At 40.6% G+C, this 26,221-nt stretch overlaps 1 protein-coding gene across 4 annotated transcripts in view; it reads left to right on the top strand.

Annotated features, from left to right (window-relative positions):
- The window catches only part of LOC119498779 (disks large-associated protein 1-like), a 106,302-nt gene that overhangs the window by 37,840 nt on the left and 42,241 nt on the right, over positions 1-26,221 (top strand). For 3 of the 4 annotated variants that reach the window (XM_037787832.1, XM_037787834.1, XM_037787833.1), the window contains exons 3-4: positions 10,024-11,555; positions 23,190-23,404. In XM_037787832.1, coding sequence (XP_037643760.1) covers positions 10,140-11,555; positions 23,190-23,404 — 1,631 coding nt within the window. In that variant the 5' untranslated portion in view covers positions 10,024-10,139. The remainder of the gene's footprint in view (positions 1-10,023; positions 11,556-23,189; positions 23,405-26,221) is intronic. The other variant, XM_037787835.1, reaches the window with a different exon arrangement.

Consider the following 26,221-nt stretch of genomic DNA (forward strand, 5'->3'; position numbering starts at 1 on the left):
TAAATGTAGAGGTTTCTTTTATACTATAGGTCATTGAAACTCCTATTATTGCTATAAGCATTGAACAGTCTGCCATAATATATGATAAAGACCCTTTTAGAGCCGATGTTATGATACATCACAGTGTTAGCTGGAGGCAAAACAAAGGAAAGACTGGAGGCAAACACAAATCACCTCAGAGTAGTTTCACATCGGAAATGTCATATTGCTGTTTTGTTGGGTGCCAGAATCAATATCACATACATTTGAGACAACAAAATGTGATTCAAGGCTCTAGCGAGTTACAATATCTGGGAAGCGTTTGAGATGGAGAGAAAATGTTGCTAATAGTTTAGCTTTGCTTTCTGCTAACCGTAATTAGCTGTCATGTCTACAGCATCTTAGCGGTGAGCTCAGAAGGCTAAACTATTAGAGAGATAGAAAGAAAATGTTGCTAACAGCCTAGCCTTCTGCTAACCGTAGCCGCAGCTGTGAGCCTTTGGCTGTATGAGTAGCTTAGCTATTAGCAACATTTTCTATCTCTGAAACGCTTCGGCTATATTGTAGTCAACGTGATGTCACCCATTGGTTTGTGGACTGACATTTTGAAGCCTTGAGTTTTGCATTTTGGCTGTCGCCATCTTGTTTTTTTTGCAACCAGAAGAGACATGAGAGGATGGAGCTAAGTACAACTGAACCTTCAATAAGACATTTTTAGGAGACCAAAATGTGCCATGAAAGGGTTAAAGTTGTAAGATAAAAACACAGACAACTCCCAGACCGGACAACGCTGTGGTAGCGACCTGTCAATCACAAGGTAGCCCCGCCCTAAAGCATCCCCTGCTTTATGGTCTATTTGACTCTAAATGGGACCATAATTTACTAAATGAACATCATGCTGCATTGAAGAAGACTTGAAACTAGCGATTGAGACCATAAACTCACGTTTACAATGTTTACTCAGGTAATAAATCAAGTGAAAAGTAGGCTCATTTTGTCATCTCCCTGCTGGCTATTAGAAAGAATGCAAGTTTATGGCACTTTATCAGTTGCCCACTGATTGAACTACAACATGACTGCTGCTGTTGTTGACTTCAAATGTCTTTTTGTCCTGTGGATTTCATTTTCTCACAGCAGAGCTCAACACCGTTCCGCATCCAACTCTTTCTCAGATTTCACAGCTTCTCACCAGCACATTAACACACCATCAACTTTCAAACGAGTGATAATTTACTTTTAAATGCACGACCACTCAATGACCACACCGGCTGTGGTTGTCACTATGAGTAACTAGGAGTGGGTGATATGGATAGACATCCTCTGTTACTGTATTTGGCATTTTATATTGTGATATCCATATATTTTGCAAGGTTAGTTAGTTGGAAAATCAATGGAGAAACCTTTTCTATAAATTGACCAGACTGGAATTTCTGATTTGTCAAATCCAGTAATGTTAAATAGCCAATTGTTTGTTATAGTTATATGTTTCTTCTTTCTGTCTAGAATGGCTATTTTAACAGAGATAAAAACAGTATAATTCAGACACCAAATGTATTATTTACATCTGAAATAGTTTTGGCCCTGAAAAGAAGAAGAATTAAATGATTCAAACTTCCCTTTAGTCGACCACAGTCCCCAGTGTTGTATGACAAATACCCTTTGATTATGAATTAGTTTTCCAGTCCAGAAAGACGTCAGTGAATCCTTGATGATTATTGAACCACAACGGTGCAACTGCGCTCTAAATATTGAATATTATAGTCTGTTTAACTTTGGGTCCTCTGCAGTCTACTCGGTGGTTATATTGAAGAGGTTTAAACTGTGATTTGTCAGTCCATAGTGTGTTCATCTGATATTCCATTAATCCACTTCCAATAGTGCTAACCCTAGAGTCTCGGGAATAAAATTAGCAACTGCCACCTGCCAAATACAGGGTAAATGTTGACTTTGGCAGGTAAAAACCATGGCTTGTTGTCCTTATATTAGGAAATATTATTTTTTTAAAACAATTCCCAAATTAAAAATAGTCAGGGATTAAGGTTACATGCTGTATTCCATATTTCTACTGTCTGGTAACACTGACTCAGTGTCTACAATTCTGAAGCATTCTGCCAGCTTGTTCTGTGCCGCATTATTGTGATCTTGACAGGTACTGAAACAGGAACCTTTGTTCTCCATGTTCTAAACAAACCCTTCATACAAAATAACATCTATCATAAAGATGACTTTCTACAACCTAAAACCATTCAAACATATAGGCCCTGCAAAGTCTGTGAGGGTTCAGGGCTGTACTACTGTCAAATCATTCAGTCCTTGAGGGCTCTCTCACAGACATTTTGAGCCCTTTATGAGCAATTTCTGTAAATCCGCATTTCTGCAGACTTTGCCTGAAGAGATTACCCACAATTCATAACGTTGTGATGTTAAACACAAAGTTACCACGGTTACCAGGGGAAGCCCGGAGGCATAAAAAAAAAAGGTAAACAAAGAGGACGGCACATGGGTGTTCAGCCAGGCATATTTAAATATGCACAGAAACATTAACATTAAAGATTTAAGATGGAACATAAAAACACATGAAATCAGAGGAATGCAGCATTAGAGTATACTACACATCTGGTTTATTCATTAGACTATATTACACACCTGGTTTATTCATTAGACTATATTACACATCTGGTTTATTCATTAGACTATATTACACACCTGATTTATTCATTAGTCTATATTACACATCTGGTTTATTCATTAGAGTATATTACACATCTGGACTATATTACAAATCGGGTTTATTCATTAGTCTCTATTACACATCTGGTTTATTCATTAGAGTATATTAAACATCTAGACTATATTACACATCTGGTTTGTTTATTAGACTATATTACACATCTGGTTTATTTATTAGACTATATTACACATCTGGTTTATTCATTAGACTATATTACACATCTGGTTTATTCTTTAGATTATATTAGACACCTGGTTTATTCATTACACTATATTACACATCTGGTTTATTTATTAGATTATATTACACACCTGGTTTATTCATTAGACTATATTACACATCTGGTTTATTCATCAACCACTTCTTTTAATTTTGCTGAATGAAGTTCGACAAAAACAAGTAAATATATTTATCGACAGTTACCTATAGTCTCGTAAGACGAGAACCTGGAAGACGTTCAAATCGGCAGTACAAAATCCCACAATTGGTGTCGTCACGGTAACATGACATGTTACCGCAAAGTGCCTTCCCATTCATATTTATACCATTTCAAGCCCTTACAGCCTCTCACACTCAACCATTTACCAGGTGACGTCAGTCAAGTCCCTGAGGGTTCAGGACTGAAGGCCTTAGGGGGGACATTATGACTGGGCCATAGAGTAGTCCTCTCAGACATCTGACTAGACTAGAAGGCCGGTAAAAGATGCATTGAACAGTCTGTTCAATGCATCTTTTACCGGCCTTCTTGTCTGTCTATATTTTATCGATTGTCCACCAGTCCACTGATGTGACGGCCAACCAGGATTTGTCCCCGTATGCCAGATGGCCACTACACCACTGTCTACAGACAACCCCTTTTGTCTTTTCACATAGTAATTGGATTCATTTCTGATATGTTGAACTTGTTAGTGGAGGTGATACAAATACCACTCAATACATTCAAATTAAACAGTCTTGTAAAAGACACAGAATTAATACTTTGTTGAATGTGATATTTAGGTATATCCCTTTTGTGTGTATCCCGGTATGGAAGTAAATTCCCATCTGGCTATATTAAACGAGTATTCTGTCTGCCTTCGGTGCTGGTATCCACCCTCAGAGGGTGACTCAAAGGCTTTTTGTTCGCCAGCTTCCATTTAGCCTAAAATAACTTGATCTCAGCCCTATTTTCATTTCTCCTTCCGCCTACACACAGCATCAACCCAGCCTGCCTGGCACATATGGCTCTTTGAGAAATGCAGCAGGAGGTGGTGGTAAAAGACGGGTTGGGGTGGGGTTCAGCTGTCAATCTCTCATCTGTTTTCCATCCCTTCTATATAATCTCGTAGACTTTGTTTCCATCCGCTGCTTTACCTCCGTTCCTCTTCTATTCTTCTCATACATATCTCTTTTCTCGCCTCTCCTTCTAGAAATCTCCATTCAATTGTCAGTTGTATAAATAGCTAATCTCCAGTTGGGAGAATGGTGTGTTGCGCATCCTGGAGATCTCTGTGGAACTGATACGTAAATTTCAGCCTACATTCAGTCAGGAAACCCAACAAAATCCTCACAAAAACAATCGGGTTTTGATGACACCAGTTTACAGTCTGGTTCTGTCTGTTTAGTGGCTTTGATTATCTTCTTTTTATTAGATTGTCCCTCGTGACATGACCCCTCACTCCACATAGTGGCTCTGTTCATAACTGAAGGAGCAGAAACACATTCTGATCGTTGGAGCATGTTATAGTTGTGATTTGGGCATCATGCTTGGTTGGACCAAGTCCGTTCCAGTCCATTCCAGTCTGGGCCAGTCAGCGTTGACAGTCAGTATATACAATTATAGAGGGTGTAATGTGTAAAGATTCTAATAATTTTACTTTATGATCCAGTTGCTGCCCAATATGACAAAACAAACAAAAAACAAGTTTGTGGTTTTAGGGGGAGTTGCATGCAATGAACTATTCTTGGTGGGAAATCAGTGAGGGATCATTTACTTGTTGCCAGTTGTTGGAATCTCTGGGAACAGTGCGATCCTCCTCTGTATATCCTCCAAAGCTCAAAACCTGCCAAACCCTATGAAGATATTTCAATTAATATATTGTATCTTGTTTGTTTAATCTGGAAAAAACAGAAATGTAAAAATTACAATTTGTGGTTTTAATGGGACTTACTGTATGTGCTGGTATTATGTCTTCTGTCCAGTACTTCTGTGCAGAGTCTCTGGCTATAGGGCAGGTTACCAGGTTGATGAGCACAGGTTTTAGTTTTGGTCTCTATGCAGGTATAATGCTATTAAAAATGGCTACCTCACTATGAGGACAAGACTTTGCTAGGCTGCACTGTCACTGCACCCGGCTGTTGTTTCCAAAAAAAAGGTTTCAGCATATAACTCCCATCATTCTCAACTCCAGTCATTTTTAGATTTATGTTTGTGTACAGGTAAAACAAACAAGATGCATTGTGTTAGTATGTGTTTGTACATGTATTTTTCTTTTTAACTTTGCTAGCTGTTTCCCCCTGCTTCCAGTCTTCATGCTAAGCTAGGCTAAACATGTCCTGAAGCTCTGTACTATAATCACAGTATAGGGATGTAGGAAAATATTGATACACATGAGTACTGCGATATTATATTGTGTGATACTGTATCGATTCTCCAAAACACTATTGATTTTGAATTAACCTCTTAAAAATCCAAAGGCCTATCATCGGGTCCAGCCGCTATTCGATCTTTTGGAGGTTTTAGTGGGTTCAGTTTTAAAGCTAGACTGGAGATACTGGTATCATGTGACACTAAAAAAACCTAATGAATCCATTGGTAGCATGTCATACTAGCTTGTCAAGAATGAGGCTACAGTTAATAACGCTCCAAAGTTACGCTAAATTTTGGCAAGAAAAAACTGACATGGTGATATTCACAGGGGTCCCTTGACCTCTGACCTCAAGATATGTGAGTGAAAATGGGTTCTATTGGTACCCACAAGTCTCCCCTTTACAGACATGCTCCCTTTATGCAGGTTGGGGCAAAAACTATGCAGTTTTTTTCATGCAATATAAATGTGTTATTTTTGCCTGTTCTAAAAGTGATGTATTTCTGATGTGTTCTTTATACTATGACAGTTTTCCTAAAATTAAATTTAAAGTGTCGTAATGTTTCGCAATATATTGATTTGTTACCCCTGTATCATGATACGTATCGTATCGCCAGTTTCTTGCCAATACACAGCCCTATAAACAGACATGACATCGATGTTGAGAGAAAGCATACAAATATTTCCCAAACTGCTGAAGTATCTCTTTAGAGCTGTGTAATTTGTTTTGACTAATTAGAACTGCAGATAAACATGGTTAATGTAGAATTAAATATGAGTGATACATTTTTTTTAAATAGTCATTTTGTTTTTGGGACATCTTTATGTCATCCTCTTTTGATTAAATGACAATTTTTCTTTTTCAAGTTTTCACTGCTTTAAGAAAAGCTGTAACACTTGCCTCCCCCACTGAACAGCACCCTGCAGCATATAATGTGCTGATGTGCTCAGTAGTGGCCAGTTCCTTCAAAGTGGAGGGGAAACATCTACCCAAAGGTCATCTTTTGTATCGGCCCCTCTTAAGTAGTGGAAATACTTCCATTCCTCCAGCTATTCAGACTTTATATTTGTTCAGGTTCTTTTACAAAGTCATATTTGATTTAGTCAGATGTACATCACTGCTAGTAGAAAAGAAATGCTGCTTATTTAAGCCCCTGTTATTTGGGTCCTTGTACAGTAACGTCTGACTTCACTAACGCATCATTTGAAGTGAATCACTTCCTCCCTCGATTCAGTTGCGTTATATTTTTAGACACGGCGTTGTGAGTACAATGTCTTTCCAGTGAGACTGAGTAATTCCGGACTTCCTACCCATCATTGTTCATAGAACATACAGTACATCCAGTGTTTAATCAGGGATGTGTTTTCACATTATGAGGAAACATTCATTCAAAGAGGAGAAACAAATGACGTTCATTCACACTATACTCATTATATAAGTCCGGTGAATTCCTCTATCTCCCATGTCCCTTATTTCTCTATGAAAAAACAAAACATGTAGTAGTGAGTAGTGGTCCTGTACATGCTACTGCACTTATATGTTTGTTACCGTCTAAAGCCATGGCTCGATGTGTGCTTAATTTGAAAAAAAAATATTACATTTCCCACACATGAGCAAGAAAGGTTGTCTGTGGGACTCCATCACATCTCTTAAGCCTTGGCCTTAGACAGTAACAAACATGGACGGGCATCACTCCCTCATCCATTCACCCACTATGATAAATACTCTATGTTAGGTAGTAAATTGAGATTTTAATTGTGGGAATTTCTGAGGCCACTTGTGAAAGTAGTCAAGACCCTCTGTGTTGTAGTGTAAGTATTGATTATGTCCGTTCCGCACAACGTGATTGGTTGATGCCTTTATTCACAGAGCAAAAGCTCAGAAAATTCGACCTTGTTTCGTTTTTTTGGGCTCATAATAATCATATTCTGTGTTAAAGAAATCTGTATTTGGTTCATTTGGTTGAATCATTTTTAATATAGCGTTCTCCTGCTCGTTTAAGGTTGTATCTTGTTTGTTTTAATCCGGACAAAATACAAAGTTTAAAAACGTCATGTTTTGGTTTTATGTGATTTTGTGTGCCGGACTATTTTCATCACTGTGGATTTGACACACTTTTTTGTCACTTTTCCCAGCCAAGAAATACCACGCCACTAGATTGGCTAAAAATTCCAAAACAGTTGTCTTATCCTTGTACTGTATTGTACTGATTTGACATAACCAGTGCTGACATAACATTATACTGTTAACACTTATGTGTTAAAGACCGTATTAGTTGTAGATTTTGCTGCACATCATCAATAATAATAGGATTTAATTTTGAAAGGTGTCGTGTATGTAAGATTTATTCTGCTGGAACTCCAGAGGGAGAGGAGTGGGGGAGGGATTCTACTGATCTCAGTGTGTGTGAGTGTGTGGCTTATCCAAGCTCACTGGGAGTTACTGTAGCTTGTTAGCAGCCCTTCTACCAGTGAGCTGTCAGGTTGTGTTAAGCAGTTGTGTCATGGGCCAAGCAGGACAGAGGAAACTCACACAGACATGCACACGCACGTACACCTATCCCACAACTCCACCACAAATGCAAGAGTGCAAGTACACACACACATGCATGCAGCGTACACATCAACACTGTGGCCCTGCATGGCTGTTCATCTGTAATGAAACTGCCTTGCGAGCAGTCTGAACCCTGGAGCCCTTTCCCACAGTCGCCTGAGATGGGAACTACACAGTTATATAAGATCAGAGAGAGGGGACTTCTTACAGTCCTTTTACCTGCACTAATAAGGGCAAGCTGATTGGACGGGTCCGTCTAGTACACTGAGCAGAAATGAAAAAGACGGGCTTTAAAAGGATGTTCATGTTTAAAACGTACCATCCCTCTGCTATCTGTATTTATTAGTATATTTTGGATTTATTGGTTCCAGTTCTTGAATCAACCACCCACTTTTTAAATTTGGTCCAGTGATTTGGAGGTCTGGTGTTGCCCCAAGCAACGGCTTGTTCTTGGTTACCAGCTGAGCCACTCGGAGCCTTTGTGTGTGGGACTTAGAGCCCCCCTCCAGCCAGTTTTACTTCCTGTTTTTTGGTTAACATTCTTTCTCAAACAGAGAATGGGCGTGTGGTTAATAGTCAGTCGTAATTCATCACCACGGCAACCAGATTGCATCGTTTTTCAACCCAGTTTAGATGAATTTACTGTTTATCAGACCACAAATGAGACAAAAATTTGAGCAACACACCAACTCTCTCCGACTCCCTCTCTTCTTTACCGTCTGCTCCTGGCAAGGCGGTCTTCTGGCTGCTGCTGCACTGAGGATCCGCACCGCCACGCGCCGGCCACGAGGACAGATAGACATGTTGCCGAGGTCTGGTGTTTGAAATGTAGTTTCGGGACCTTTTGGAGCTGCACCGTCCACCAGTATCGGCCGCTCTCTCCTTAGCTCCAGCACCGACACCACACCGGGCTGCTCTGTGATTCCTTTATTTCTCTAACAGGACTTTTCTCTGGTTTTCTTTTGGGCTGACAGTTGTGTTCCCCGTCGTTCGGACCTGTTAGAGGCCCACAAACCTCCAAAACGGTATCGGCTGTTTTCCGTTAATTTATCTCAAGTAGGAGGAGACGGTAAAGAAGAGAGCGAGTGAGAGAGACAGTCAGTGTGTTGTGCTAAATCTGCTGGTGGGATTTTGTGTAGACTAATCCACTACGTTGATTGCACCGTTCTCAGCACACACAAATGCCATTGTGAAAATAAACACACTAAAGTAAGGTGAAGGAAAATAAAAAATACCCCTCAGTTAGCTAATACTACAAGTTGGGCTAGCTAATATAAAGCTTTTGAAATTGAAGCCACTCATCAGCATTTGTCAAACATCAGCCTCGTTCTTAAACTGACCAGGCTGTTGCAACCACTCCAATTCCATCTGATAAACAGAACAGTATTTCCAGGTTGTAAAGAGTCGATTCAAAGAGGCAGTCTTAGTCTACCAGCTTCCACCACACACTAACTGGAACCACTGCATTTGTTTTTCTTTTGGTAACATCAATCATGTAGCACAGTGATTTTATTTTAACTCACAATAGAACTAGGGTGGCTCTGGGGATAGCACTGTCACAGCACAGCAAGCACATTCTGGGTTCAAATCCCCAAGGCTTTCCATGTGGAGTTTGCATGTTCTCCATGTGTCTGTGTGGGTTCGGGTTACGTAAAATGAAGACTCTAAATAGGCAGTAAGTGTGAATGTGAATATGTTATTCTGTCTACGTGTGATAGACTGACAATCTGGTCTACCTGTCTCTCACCAAGTGTATTCTGGGATAGGCTCCAGTCCGCCAATCCTGCACATAATAAGCAGCTCTTTAGGTAGATTGATTGATAGATTGGTCAATGAATCTGAAATCAAAATAAACTGTTTTTCTTTATGTATGCACTTCCTATCTCCCAGATTTCCCCCAGTTTCCCCAACCCTTAGTGTGGATTGTGATCTTTGGATGCTTTTCTCGCTATGAGAACTAAAATGATTCTCAAAATCTGAAGGATGGTTTCCATTAAAACGGGACTGTGGGACACATGGCGATGCTTTAATTAAAGGTCAAAAGTTGAAAGGTCTTAACATCTACAACACTTATGTGATTTAATTAAACCCAGAGGGTTTATCATTGCCATGATATGACTTGTTTTTTTGTTGGCCTTGTTGCCTTGCATTAACTGTTTGTCTTGTGGCTCCTCTCTCTTCCTGTCTTCCAGAGTCTGCAGCTCTCCTCTCAGGGACAGTCTTCTGCAGCCCTTCTCTGGTCACAGGCCTGCCTGGCATCTCTCATCCATACCATTCCTCTTTCCATCCACCCATCCTACCCCTTGTCATGAAAGGCCTGTCCGGTAGTCGGAGTCACCATCACGTGGTCTCCTACGAACCATCGTATGATCTACTGGGTCACCATGTTGACCGCAAGCCATATTTGATCAGTCAGAATGACATGCCTGTGCCCATCCCCATGCCGCATCCAGCTGAGCTGTCTTACTACAATGCTCAGCGTTCCCCGTACCCCTCTGACAGCAACAGCATCGTCCCATACGGAACCTTCCCAAGGAGGTGCCACTCCACCTCCTCGTCTCACCATCCTGAGGTAAAGGATGAGTGTATGGCCATGGTACCATATATAGGAGGAGGAGGGGGAGGAGGAGGAGGAGGTGGAGGAGGCTATGGAGGTAAAACGCCCACCCGGGTACCAGCAAACTATGCGGACCCGTTTGAGCGTCAGCCGTCAATTTCCAGAGATGGCTACCATACACTGCAGTACAAACGAGGAGTGCTTGCCCACACTGGGGGGATGGGGGCCAACAACAACAACAATGACAGCCCGGGGAGAATTCGCCACCTGGTCCACTCAGTCCAGAAACTCTTCACCAAGTCTCATTCATTGGAGGGGCCACATCACACACAGTCCTCCAAGGGGGCCAATAATGGGAGCGTTAATGGTGGTGGTGGTGGTGGAGGAGGTGGTGGTGGTGGTTCGAGGGCCAGCCCAGAAGGTGAAACTCCACCAGTGGGAGCGCGCCACCGGAAGCGCAGCAAGAGCCGTGAGCGTTGCCGATCAGCCGAGCCCAAGCATCGAAGCCACCACCACCACCACCACCAGCTCCACGGCTCAGCATCTGCTCCAGGCTCCGGATATTGGAGCTCAGATGACAACCTGGAACGGGAGCTGTGTCTCTACCACCCCCACCTCCACCAACCTCCACCCTCACCCTCACCCTCCATTTCCCCCTCCCCCATCGCCATGACAATGGGCCGGTACCCCGGCAACAGCCACGACAAGTTCCCCCAGACTCCCCTCCCCAGTATGTCCTCCTCGCAGTCCCAGCAATACTTCATGATGGACCCTTACGGCACACTCAACGAGCACACACACACCCACGCACACCACGCCCACACACACCACCATTCTGCACTCAAAGTCTCCCGGAGCAACAACGACGTGAAGTACGCAGCGCCGTCGTCATGTGTGCCAGTTAGTGGTAGCAGCAATAACAGCGGCGGCGGTATCGTTGGAGGAAGTGGCCCCTTGCTGCCACTGGGTCTTGTGGACGGGCCCCTTGTGAAGAAAGGGGCGTGGTCTTCAAGCCTAACGGTGAGCAGGGCCCGAGAGGTCTACACCAACAACAGCAGCCACAACCAGCTACGAGCCAGCGCAGGATCCGGTAACCTAAACCTAGATAGAGCTCTAGTCAAATCTAAGGGCAGTCAGCAGCAGGAGCGCTCTTGCCATTTCTTACAGGTAACTAATTCCTCCCCGACTCCCATCCAAACCAGCCGATTCACTCTCCTCCCCTTTTTTGCTTCCCTTTTCACTTACTTTCCTCACCGATGTTTCCTTTAAGTCAGTGATATCCAGTCTTGTATACCTTCAGACTTCAGTCCTACCAAACACTACACTCTCTGACTTTGCTGGAGAACAGCTTCAGTTAGAGAAGGGCAAACCAATTAGTGGAATCCATTACTGGATTTAACAGGTTGCTATTCTGTTTGGAGGTTTTGGAAAATTTAGCCATGAGTTCCAGGATGTACACAAGCTGTCCTTGCACATTCAGTTAATAGTTTTTGTCAGATAGGCATGAAGTACTAGTTTATTACCTGTAAAAATGTTAGGTTATCCCAATGCCAAAATCATGGTAGTGTATAGAAGGGAACCTGCGAAACTTGAATAGTTAAGGTTACGCATTGATCTAGAATAGTTAAGGTTAGGCATTGACTTTGAATAATTAAGGTTAGGCATTGATCTAGAATAGTTAAGGTTAGGCATTGGCCTTCAATAGTTATGGTTAGGCATTGATTTCTCAAAGTCAAGGTTAGGCATTAATCTAGAATAGTTAAGGTTAGGCATTGATCTTGAATAGTTAAGGATAGGGTCAGTCGTCGAGTCTCGTGAGAGTTTTTGCAAGTTTTTGTAGATCTCAGATCAGATTTTGCAATTTGCGAATTACCTTCTAGACACAACCCAAAATCATTTCAGGACACTAGACGTTTGCTTTTTTGAAAGCTCCCAGAATGATCTGTAATGTAGAGTGAGAATTATCTCAATCTATTGCCACAATCATTGGGAAAAGTACCCCCATGGTTACAACTTGAACTACTGGCTGGTGGTACTAATAATACCTACGTAGGATCTGACCACTGAATTAATAATGTAGCAGTGTTCATAGTATTCACAGTGGTCTTGGGTTGGAAATATATGAAATATACTATGTCGCTGTTCTAGTTCTTGGGAATTTCAGGAACTCTGATATTAGCAGATTTATACACACAAAGTAGTCATGACAGCTCCTCTCCTATATATGGTAATGGTCCTATACTTACACATATAATTAACACAGAGAGAAGGTAAAATGTAATGCTTAGTAAAGTATAGGATACTGACAAAGATAGTCACTGTATTGTGACTCACTACCTACTGAACTAGAGCAGGATTTGAATCACAGCCTCAAACTTTATTTCATTTGCTAAAGCTGTGTTCAACCTGCTATGACGAAGTTAGAAAGGCCTGTTGGAGATGTGGTGACGTGCCCTCCAGCCAGTGAGCAGAGTGTGCAAAGATTTGCACTGCTTCTAACAGTGTATTCTGGGAATTTTTGAGGCAGCCGGACGTCCAGAGTACTGTAACAATTTTGGCATTGGGACACTACCAATACCTCTTTATCTAGGCATAACACCATTGAGCAATTTGTTCATTTTTAACAGGGGGGATGGCCCAATGGGAGCATGATCATAAAAATATTATAGGGATATTATAGGAATAATACAGGCAGCAGTGCGTCTCTATAATAATAACTTTATTTATATAGCACCTTTAAAAACACAGTTTATAAACTGCTTTGACAGATAAAGTAAAGCAAAACCAGGATACAAGGCAATATAACAACAGAAAGCCAAACAAAATGAAGATAAAAATTGACACTACTCTGTAGAGTATATAGGCTACAATATAGTATAGAACTTAGCCTTGATAGTTTATAGTTTAGAGAGTATTATAGATCCAAGACTAAACTGACAGAAGGGCAGGTCTCAGAGAAAAAGGCGCAATTACAAATGTGTCTGCTACTTCAGCACCACGGACAGTGCCCTGCCCTCTCTCTGCTACCAGGAGATGGAGGTTATTATATTGTTTAACGGTCAGTATAGTTAGCTTGTAGTGAGCTGAAAGAGTCAGCTGTACATATGAAGAAAAGCAGAAAACAGTTAAGTTTGTGAAACATCTTGCGTAGTGTATTCTATAAGATGGGTGTCATGACACAGTTGGGGACCTACGGTCATGGGAAGGGGATAAGTCTGCACTGTGGATCCTTGGCAACTGAGTGCACCTCCTCATGGCTATCTAATAAAAATTGGCTGGGGCTGGCGCTTAGGGCATGCATTTCATGCTTTTCTACATCAGCAGTTCTATTTAAATGAAGCTTTACATGACAAGCCTTCCAAGGGATCAGTGGATGTGCATCCCAGTTTGGTGGGCTGCTCTGTGTTGAAGTCCAGGCTCGTTTCTAATAACATCCCCACATTGCTTTAGTGTTTGGCTGGAATGACTACTGCAACATATTTACATGGCTGGAAACCATGACTGGATATCACTGGCTAAGGCTGGGGACACACTACAACTGGTAATAGGAGGGCTTTAGGCATGATTCAATCTTAACCACGTTCATCAGCCTTACAGACAGCTTTGAGCCATTCTGATCAAATAAAAAAAATTTATATATTTGTACCATATCTGCAAGGTCCTATTATTCCCTATTGTGTCTATTTTAAGACATTTAATCGTATTTTTTTTACAATTTTGAAATTGATTTTTTAATTCCAGAATCAATATAAATGCTTCATTAGAGTCTGTGCGGAGGTAGAAGGAAATTACTGCTTTTATTGTTGTAATCAGAGTAACATGACGTCATATCCGTTCCATATCCGTCAACCAAAACAAACTGCAGCGAGCCGAAACGAGAAAGTAGAAAAATGGTTGATGGACTGCGTGGATACGACCTGCACCGTTATATTTTAAATCCAGCGTGGTAAACACTACACATCCAGTAAAGTATGGAAACACTTTGGGTTTCACACATTATCAGGAAAAGCCGAGCTAGACAAAACATCTAAAGCTGCATGCTAACTCTGTCAGGGAGAGGAAACGTTATCATATTGCGGTAATGTACGGTCGAGCCAGCCGTCACTCTCATCTCCGTGATCAAATTGGCCGGTGCTACAACTGTAGAGCACCCATATACTAACACTTATGTTAAATGCATTAAGTGGCCCCGATGGAGCCGACCATGGATGTATAAAGAGAACGGAGCTGACGGGAGAGCTAGAGACGACCTTGGAGAAGCTAGAGGAAGTATACGTGTGACTAAATCTGGTTTTCAAAATAAGGTGTTAACAAAGGGAACTGTATATAAAAAATACATATATAGAAATAAGATTGATAGGATTATATTCACCAGAAGTATAAAACATTACATGTCCCTTATAAATTAAAAATTAAACACCACTAATTTGTGAGGGAAATGTCTTTATTCTTTGATTTTTGGTTTGCTGGAAAAAAATGTTCCTGACAGTGACTGGTATATTTGACTTCAGGACATTTCTGACTACATACATGCTGAAAATCAAACATTTTTACTGGATTCATTTAAAGATTTTCCAAAGTAAAAGACCCTTAACAAAAATCACAATAAATCGTGATATCGAACCGCAATATAAGCATCGTGAGAGTATCGAATCGGGAGATAGGTGTATCGTCCCTGTCCTAATAAAGTGACGTAACAGCCACACAGATTTGGGTTATTTTACACATAATAACCGAATAGAAAACAACCTGCAGTGGTGTTGAACAGTACAATAAGCTTCCCGCAATTGCCCCGTAACTATGGCTAATTTATACACCACACTGGTCTAATGTTAATAAATGAAGTGCTCAATATGTACATTTATTTATAGTGGGGTAATATAACGTTGTTGTAGTGCGTCCACAGCCTTAGAGGGAACATTGCTCCCTACCACCAGTCTATTACTCCCAAGAACCCCACTGCCACCTCCCCCTTCACCTCCACCACTCCTCCTCTCCTGCCTTTACTCCACTCACCCAACTCACCCCCACGCTTCTTATCCACCCACCAACCACCACCCCACCACCCTGCCACCCACCTCCACCTCCTTTACTTCCTCTTGGTTTGGGGAGCCTCCCTCTTCCTTCTCCTCTTCCTCCTCTTTCCTCCTTTTTGAGTTGAAGAGAGAAGTAAGTGCAGAGTCAGTAGCAGCCTTACTCTCTGAATGCTAGGTAATCACATGAACTCATGAAGAACGGCATCCTTTTCCTCTTTGTAGACTTCATTTTTAATTTAGTAGTGCTTCCCTTCCTGCCTCTCTACCAGTTATCTTGCCTTTCCTCACTGTTTTTGTCTTGATGGCATGTTGTTGTGCTGTTCTGTTCTGAAGTGCTGTGTTTGAGCGAAGTGTTGGGGAGCTGTTTTACTGCTAGCTATTAGCTGTTTAACTACTTATAGGAGGTAGAAGAGTTTGAATATGTTTGGAAGTTACCCAGTGGTAGTTCAACGAAATTTGAATTTGAATAGGGTTTGAGTTTATCAACTTTGTTAACTTTTTATTAGCCTTCGTTATATTTGAGGAGCCCAAATTGTGTTGTTTGATTTGAGTAAACTTCCAGACTGAGTAAACTTGCTTATTCATTACTCGTTTATAGCTGCCATACAGTTTTGCACTCTGAAGTCAGGAAAATTTCCGTTCATAACAACTAACTGTCAAACTGAACTGACAACCATCACCAGCAGCACATCATGTCACGTAGCTAATTAACATAAATTCCGTGAGTAACTTGCCCAACGGCCCAAATATAATGATGTGCTGTGTGGAATCTGGTGTCTGTCATCGGCTAAAGATTATTTGTATTATTTGGAGAAAGAAAAACCACTCTACCAATATGAAGGACGGAACCTGCAAAAATAATAATAATACAAAAAATGAATGAATAAATAAATGACTTGATAAATAAATAAATATATCATTAAATGTTGCACAAAATACAGTTTATTAAAAATAAATGCAGCCATTAATTAATTGATGTAATATGACAAAAATTGATACTTCTGTTTTAATTTGCTTCTTTATTTATGCATCTATTTTAGGATCAATTCCTTTATTTATTTACACTTTTGATTTTTAATTTAATTTATTTATGTATTTATTTTTATAAGTTTTTAAATTTCTATATTTAGTTTTGTATTTATTTTTTTATTTATTTCGCATTCATTTTATATTTATTTTTAATTGTATGTATTTATGCATGTATTTATTTATTTCTACATGATTTTGCCTTTGCATTTCACCCCTTATTTATTTCCACAAACTTATTTATTCATGTATTCATTTCTTTACACATTTCTTTTTATAATTCTTTATGCACTTCTGCCTCATTATGCAAATGAGGGGGTCGTACTACCATGCCTCTGCGATTGCGAATGGACTGTGTTTTTTTATAGTTCAACAAAACAGAGTGGTGAGTCCTCTTTAGTGAAACGCTCAGCCTCTTCATCACATCTGTTTGAGTTTATACAAACTTGAACTTTCATCATACAGTAAAATCACACAGATTTAATCTTAAAAGTGTGACTGACACTATTTGGATCAAGTAGCTCGTGAAAAAAAGGGTGTGTAAACGTAACTAGGCTACTGTTATTTCAATGTGTCCAATACATACAGTATAATCAACATTTTATATCTCACGTTCATCTCAGTTTGATGTTGTGAACAATGGTTAGGCTGCTCCTCAAAACTGTCGTGTTTCTGGCTTCTCTCAGCAAACAAAATGTTACTACAAGTCTCGACTGAATCTGTGACTAATGGATTCAATACTGGGTTCAGATGTGATAAAGTGCTATTGAACCAACCCCTTGGAATGAACTGAGTTATTTTTAACTGAACTTACAAATGGATCCAGTGAGGGATTTGGGACCAGAGGGGATAAAAAGATCTCAAATCTACGGGGGTTGCTCTTAAATGTAAATATTCTGGGAGTCAACCCACAAGCAGTGATTGAGCTGCATTTCTAAACTGACTATTGAGATTACAAACTAAATCTTTTTTTAACGGCCCCCTAAATAAATTCTATATCTGGGAAATATTGAAAAGTAAAATAAGAAAAGTCTTTCAATTCATTCCAATGTGTAGTAAGTAGCTGTATAAGTTAAATGGCCTCCCCGGCACCTGCTGCTGGTGTGTATTTGTTGCCTGTACTGTGCTGTGTGGGATAACCTTGTGTTTGAATGTGTGTGTGTGTGTGTGTGTGTGTGGTTAGAAATTCTTGTATGACATACATCAGCATTACCAACACAAGAGTGAACATTCAAATTACCAAGAGGCGTAAAGCCTACCTTGGATTGTGAAACACCATCTGGGGCTTTTATATTATAGCTCAGCTGCAGAGAGAACCAGGACTTATTAGAGACGCTATCATATTCCCTGGCTCAGAATGGGTCTTTATGGGGTGAGTACACACAACAGTAAGCATGATCAGTCCGCGTAGAGTAAATGCAATGAGTCTGTGTTATAGATCCCGGCGGATACTGGATTTTTGGGGTTGATACCGAAAACTTCCAACCTCAGGAATCCATTGGTTCTAAACAATCCAATACTAGCTTTCTGTGAAGGAGGTTTAACAACGTTCCAAAGTTGCCCTAAATTTTGGAGAGGAAAAACTGTCCTGGCCATTTTCAAAGGGGTCCCTTGACCTCTGACCTCAAGATATGTGAATGAAAATAGGTTTTATGGGTACCCACGAGTCTCCCCTTTACAGACATGCCCACTTTATGATAATCACATGCAGTTTGGAGCAAGTCATAGTCAAGTCAATATCTATCATTGTTTTGTGTTGTTAATTGATTTCCAATATTAAATATATACATACATTTGCATAAAGCAGCATATTTGCCCACTCCCATGTTTATAGGACTATTAAATACTTAATAAATCTCCCTTTAAGGTACATTTAGAACAGATAAAAAATGTCAGATTAATGTGTGATTAATCCTGATTAACTATGGACAATCATGCATTAATCATGATTAAATATTTAAATCGATTGACAGCCCTACTCTATACTATTTAAAACACTTCTGCATAAACAGTCTCAGGTTTTAGCGAAGATGCATGTGTTTGGGAAGTAGTGAGCATCCACCTGGATCAAAGAGACTTGGATTATACTGCACCAGTTGTGTGAGAGTTTGTAAACTGAAGTTTTGATATAGTTTTGCTGTTGTTGATATACAAATGATGGGTTTGGCTCTGAAGTATTCCTTTAAGGTTAGGGAAAGATATGGATGATGATTAAAAGAAACCTGCCGGTAGGAGACGGGATGATAAAAAGTCGAAAAATATGTGGACATATTCACACACATGCAGTCATTTACTGTTGGGCTAGGAAGTGTGAAAAACCGCACTGAGTTTAGTTCAAATACAACACAGATCATGATTGTTTGAAGTGCAGATTAGACAGCTATGTGAATGTGGTTTTAGTAAACAGCAATGAAGTACTTTCAGAGCGAGAGAGAAGCTTTCAGGATTTCATGTTTAAACCTGAAGCACAAAGACAAAGTCTCAGAATACAGACTCAAAAGACAACTGACATTTTCCCTTTCAAACAATATCTTTGATTGTGGCAAACAAACGTAACACAGAGAGCAGAGCTGCTGCATCAGTTGTGTCAAGAGAGAACACATTAAAGCTGTCCCCACTCCCCTCGGCTCTATGTGTTTAATCTGCAAATTATTATCTTCAGCATCTCACCAGCACGGCTGCTGGCTGCACTGTTACACTACTCTACCTGTTATTTCTAGTGCTGCCGCCTGAAGCCATCAAAACAGCCAAGTGTTGCCAAGGAAACCATCCACAGCCTGTAATATGAAATACACAGGAGATGCTCTGGACATACACACTGTGAATGTAACTCATTTCTTAAAACATGGACCGACAGATGTTGTCTTGTTAGACCTCAAAATGCCCCAGCATCTGCACTAATGACAGAGTACACCATAGGAAGCAGGGCTCCTCTGTTCCTCAGCCATTACAGTGGGATGAGTATTGAGCTGCAGTGGAAGTGAGGCCTGTGCGTGGGTGAGAGGCGCTGCTGATGCTACTGCAGCTGGTCCTTTCCCCGCATTCTCTTTTTATAGCCAAACTGCTCATTTGTGTCTCTTTGACGTCACACACATACAGAGGGAGAGAGACAGAGACATTGAGCCCGGCAGATCGGTTCAGCCTCTTTCCCTCGGTGATTCATATATAATTAGTCAGAATAGCGGTGCAATTCTCCTGCTGTCTGTCTCTGTTGTTGTCTGTCAAATCCTCACACTGGCCTCTACAGTCTGAAGGCAGTAGAGGTGCTGGGTTCACTCCAGCTGGCACAACACACACTAAAGGTGTGGCTAATTAAAAATAATGAGCAGTGGTGGATTGGATATATATATTATTAGCTACGTATACAGACATCATGTAGGTTCATCACAGCTTAACATGCTATTATTATTAGTAAAGTGAGTAAAGCAGTCAAAAGAGATGACATGCATGGAAGCCCATTGTGTCAGGGTTTGGTTCTCTTAAAGGGTAACTTCAGTATTTTTCAACCTGGACCCTACGTTCCCAGGTTTTTGTGCCTAACTGGCTAATGGAGACAATAGTTTCTGATATTGGTCCATCTAGTATTTAGGGAGAGCGCTGTAGACGGCAGCCGCTAAACAGGGCTGCAATGTAATCGTTGGGGTCAATTCCTCACCGTCAATGTACGTCCGCTAAAAGAGCTTGTTTTTGCTACTGATAGGCTCAGATTGTTATTAAAAGTGTCCCTACAGAGAAATAAAATGTTTTCCTTTAAACCTTTAGATTGATCCGGTCTGTTTGTTATAGTATCCCAAGTCCCGCTCAAGGAGAAGTCTCATTCTGAGTCTCATCTCGCGAGTTGTGACTTGTTCCCAGAACGGTGATTGAGAGTTGGAGAGAGGAGTGCTCAAGCCCCAAGGAAGAGCACCAGGCTTTGAAGCTAATTTTAGTAGTGGCCAAACGGCGGTACTACAACTTCCGTGTCCGTCACGTGATGCCAGAAGTCAATGTTGATTTATTTGTCACATAACGGATGTACTTAAATAACGCCACTTCGGCAGTTATTGTAAGCCAAACCACAATCTTTTCCCAAACCTTACCAAGTATTTTCCTGAGGCTATATGCATGTAACAAGTGAAAATTGACACGTGTTGCCTGACATTCGTAAGAAAACGCACAAAAAAATGAGGAAAAACTTTTTTTTAAGATATAAGAACCGCTGTGTGAGGATACGTTGCCCATTTAGTCACTTAGACACAAAAACACGGGAAAATAGGGTCCAGGTTGAAAAAGGCAGACGTTCTCTTTGGAAGGCAGCGTGCGTTATAGACCGTTGTCTCGCCTGTCACACGCAGGTGTAACTAATAGCATTAATAATGGCTGCATCCCAATTCAGGTGTGCCAGTTGCAGGGTTCTGGTGTTGTGCCTGCTGGCTCTCTGTCATGGCTTAGTGACACACAGCAAAGTGGAGCGGAGCCTCATTATTACTGTTATTAGTTCCACCTGAGCTTTCCCTTCTATGACTTAACATGTCCACTGCGAGAGAGCGCTATGGTAACGCAGATCTGCATGAGAAACCTGGAGTTTTATCAGCCAGCTCTGTGTTATTGGGATGTCATTATCAACCATAATGTTGGAAAGAAGAAACGAAACAAAGAAGCACTTAATAAATCATTCTTAATGTTTGTTGGTTCGACTGTGAGGAGAAACACCTGTAATAGTCCATAATGAAGCATTTAAAAATGAGCACATTATTCCAGATCACTTCTTTTCATTATTGTCATCTCCTGTATATTATCTGGAATATTCTTATAGGGACCCCTGAAACACTATACAGTATAGTGACTATATAGCATCAGTGATTTAACATTGCTATTATATAATACTATATTTGTCTCATATGGTATTGTAATGACTGCTACATTTGTAAAGTAATGTCACATCTTAATGAGACATTTCATTGGTGTCTATGTCAAAGTCAGACAAAACAGTTATTATAAGAAAGTAGTTATTAGCCAATTGCACCAATTAACCGCCCTCAAACTACAGGCCTCTGCTTTACCCTGCTTTATTCTCTTTATCATTTCTGTTTTCTCCTTTAGACACGGATGTGAGAAATACATACAGCGTATAGTCACTGCACTGTTCGCTAGTACTTGTAGTGCTATTTTATTTTAAAATTTTAAAATAGCATTTCTACATACAACCATAATCATTCACACATTATTACCATTGATTGGTAGACAGTATTATTACTGTGAGGAAACAGGAAGTAGTTTTGTTGCAGTTGATTTTTTTTTAATATATAATTTCTCAATGCAGTGTGTAGCACAAATTCCATTCAACTCCATTGTTTTGGCATCGAGGCAGAAATCTCAGATACACATATCTGAAAATTGACTATTAAAACCCAAACTATCTGAGTGGATGGATATCTATGGAAGCCCTGAGAAAAAAAGTCAGATCTAAATTGTTTCCTTTCCTGTGTTTATGACTGACTATTACTAACTCGCTGTCAGACCAATAGCCGATTGGTTACGAGACTATGTAAATTAAAAGTCAGCTAAAATGCATTTAGTCCTATCTAGAACATGGGGTAGTGATGCACTTCAGCCTCTTGTGGCCAAAATTAGTATTACAACATAAATTTCACACAAAAATTCACCTGCCTAAATTTTTTTCACACCTGTTTCACAGAAAAAAAAGGAACTTAGAAAGATTAACTTTGACTGCCTTCATCTTATTAGGTGTCTAAAATGTGTTTTGCTGCTGCCCCCGTCCACAGCAGTACGCTGCTTTGCTCCCGTGCTGGTGCTCCTGTCTGTTTCTCCAACTCCATCTACTGTAGGTAATACACTGACTATGGAGAAGTACCTCATACAACCCCACTGAGAAACATCCCAAATATCCCTTTAAGTCATAAACATAGGAGATCAAACAAGAGTCTTAGAAAATGGATCACCATCATTTTTTTTTCTTGCCTCTCCGGGCTTCTGTAGAAAACAAGAGGGATGTTAGAAATGTATTTTTTGGGGTGAATTGACTGATCAAACCCTTTAAGTCAAACATTAACATCCTGTTTGATCTTGTTGCTTCCTTTCTTTTTATTCTGTAATCTTTAGTGCTATATCGTTATGATAATTTATAAATATAAGCTTGTTCAGTTAATTTATTTATAACTGCACAATCAGTATCTGACCTCATAGAACACGTCTGTCTCAATTAACAAACAGACCCTCGGGTAAGATCAGTGCAGATACATAATGTAAAAACACACACACACACACACACACACACACACACATGAATGCTCATCCACACATTAGCCACTCTCCTGTGCTCATGTACGGACACAGTTCTGTGTTGGAGAACTCCTGGAAAGCAGATGTGTATGAATTAGCCAGAGAGAAATTTCAGATTGACTCAAGCACATACACGTATACTGTTTTCCATGTTAATTAGCCAACAGACTGCACCACAGCAATGTGAGAGCTGTGTATGGATGCATGTGTGTGTCAAAAGAGTGATGGATTAAGAGAAATGCCAGCCATCAGTTTAGTCCAGTCTGTGTTAATGCATGCTAGATCTCGCTCTGTGTTGTGTTTTATGATTGTTGTACGGCATGCAAGCTCTGTTTCTGTAGTTTCCATGTACCATCAGGACAGTTTAGTTAGCCAGTTTGGTGGCTGGGACTCAGACAGCAGTGGAGCGGATCCTCCTGACAGTGTTCCTCTGTCTTCTCCGCCTCTCGGGCATCAGGTACCTCAGGATGAGTGGAGCGGCTTCTCCCCGCTGGGGAAGGAGGAGGACATCCCCTGTCGGAGGATGAGGAGCGGCAGCTATGTCAAAGCCATGGCTGAGGACGACAGCGGGGACTCTGATGGGAGCCCCAAACCCTCGCCCAAGGTCCAGGCACGCCGGGCCAGCTACCTGAAGGCCACACAGCCATCACTGACTGAGATGACCACTCTACAGTAAGATGTCATTCTTTCCCCCCCTAACATTCTATATTTAGCATGAATCTCAGATCTGAATCTTGTATTGAAATAAGGCTTGGGCAGACCTATTATTTTGTTCTTTTACTCAAATTTGATTTTAGGCTACATTTTAAAAGGACAAAGCTATTAGCATTTTCTTTTCTTCCCTGCATTTCTGTTTGATTTTATCGCCAATCCAAGGCCATTTTGGTTCTGAAATATTACGAGCAGACTTTTCTTAAAAGGCACAGAGCACATTGAGGTCCTGCAGTTGACGTCACAGCCTCTAACAGCCACCATACAGTACTGGCAGACAAAAACATGTTATTCTCTTTCCTGCTGGCATGTAAACACTTTAATATTGAGTGCTGAGGTTCACATCAGGTTAACATGACTGTTAACAAACAGACATACAAAGGAAGTACTGTGTGTGAGGTCAATTTAATCATCTCCCTCTTCACACTCATCACAGAGATAAGTGGATATCTGTAATTAAAAGCATAGTGACAAAGGACTAGAAACTCCAGAAGAAGAGACCATTGTTGTGGTTGAACATGGAGTTCACAAGGCTTTGCAGTGATCATGTTTAAACAGCACAGTCGCATAGCGGTTTGTGAAACAGTCACGAAATTTAATGTATTCATTTGTGTACATAAACAAATTTTTTTGCGATGGTCAGCACAAAATCAATTCATATGGAATCCACATAATTGTGAACCGGGAAGTATAGCGAGCCTACGCCACATAGGGAGGAGGTCGAAGTGGGTATGTGGGTCATAAAACACAGGACTTTTACCCAGAAGGCCGTTGTTCGTGTCTCGTGTGAAACCAGAAGTAAACGTTGATTTATTTGTCACGTAACTTCCGTACTGAAGTTACAGCATATCCGGAGTTATATTATGTTAGCCCAAAGACTGTAATGGAAAATGCATCACGTGTTGCTGGACATTTATAGGAAATGCACGAAAAATAGTTGAAAGTCGTGTTGAGCATTATAACATAACTGCAGTGAGACTGAGTTGGATATACTGATGATAATATATTTAAAAGTGAACAATAGACAGCATTTGGTGCAATGAGTCAGGAAACATTAGCTACTCATGTAGTTACTATCCATCCCGATATCACGCCAAAGCGTGTAATAGACCTGCCTGTCCGCCAGAGGATAGTGTGTCTGTGTCACATTTTGCCTCGCCGAGGTGTGAATATTACACGCCTGTATGAAGATGCAGTAGCCTACCAGCAGGGGGCAACAAAACCACTTCATGAGGTTTAGGAAAAACATTAAGGTTGGGTTTAAAATAACTATGTAAACTAAGTAAAATACGTACAGAAACAGTGTAGCATCAACTTACAAACAAAACAAAACCGGTGATGGACACCGGCATCACCGGTCTCCTGGTTGACAGTCCTGTGTTTGTTGGACCCGTCCACCTCCCCTCCCTCCCACCAGATGCAGTCTCTCTCTCTTTTTATTTTATGTGACTAGCTCTGAGCGTAACATATTCATGCGGATGCATTTACCTTGCAGTCAGAACAGACTACATGGCGTGAAAATGGCACACCTAAAGCAAGAACGGCATTCTTCTTATTACACGTTTTTGCCTTGCGCATTATCGTGTCATTCACACGTTTTTTCGCGTGACCGGGCTGTACTCTTGTAGCCTAATTTCATGAATGAATGAATTTAATGCTGTGATCCTTATTCAAGTGTTATTATGATGCACAGCACATTTGCCGTGTTTGTCACTGAAGCCACGTTCCAATCAGCCTGCAGCAGGACGTGGTGTTTGCCTTTACATTAGTCTGATTATCTAATAGAGAAACAGATGGGGCTCATTGTGTGGGAAGAACCTGAACTCATATCAGAAAGAACCAAAGGTGGGCTCAAAGCTAGCTGCTCATTATACATATGGATCCGTTTTTATTACTCTTTTTTTTCATTTACCTCTGCAATGTACTGTGTATTTAAAATACTAGTGTAGTCCACATTCAGGGCATGGGCGTGGGCGAATGCCTCTGTTCAGAATAGGTCGGTCGCTCGACCCCGTTATTGCTGCTTGCTTCAGTCCACACTGCACTGAAGCCCCGCCCCCGCTCCTGCACAGAGCGGTATCACTTGTTTATTTTAAAGTTTATTAATATTGAATGTGTCGCGTGTCCAAATTGCACCAACTTCAACACAGCACGTCCTTGGGTCCCCAGCAATAAACCCACCAAGTGTGAAGTAGATCAGATGTGCGGTTGGACACACAGACACACAGACAAACAGAGATTCCTTGCTCTATCGTCAGATTGTTTTACATATTACAGTTTGCTCCATTTGCATATTTTTTTTTTTACACAATCAACTTCTTCATCAAATTCTTACAGTACTCTTCAAAATATCAAAATCAAAATCCCCAAATATTAGAGAATGAACTTGATTAATATGAATATTAGATTGATATAATTTTCCGCACTGAAGAATTCTTCAAATTGACTTTTAATCTGATGGATTTAGTATGTTAATACACAAACCAATAGGGTGTAAGAACATTTAGATACACTTAAGAATGGTGATATTATGTTTTGTGATACCGTATTGATTCTCAAAAACACTGTATTGATTTTAATTAATAGTTTAAATGCAAAGATCGGTGGCAGACTGAGACAATTGCACAAAAAGTAGAGCTATGATGTTGGATGTTACAGAGACCAGATCCCACTGTTCTGTTTGCATAAGAAAAGCCAACTTTTTTGTTTTGCATACGGTGGTGTGTTCTTTATACAACAGTTTTCCTAAAATTTGAATTTAAAAGGTGCAATATATCG

This window comes from Sebastes umbrosus, chromosome 12 (genome assembly GCF_015220745.1).
Source record: "Sebastes umbrosus isolate fSebUmb1 chromosome 12, fSebUmb1.pri, whole genome shotgun sequence".
Lineage (NCBI taxonomy): Eukaryota > Metazoa > Chordata > Actinopteri > Perciformes > Sebastidae > Sebastes > Sebastes umbrosus.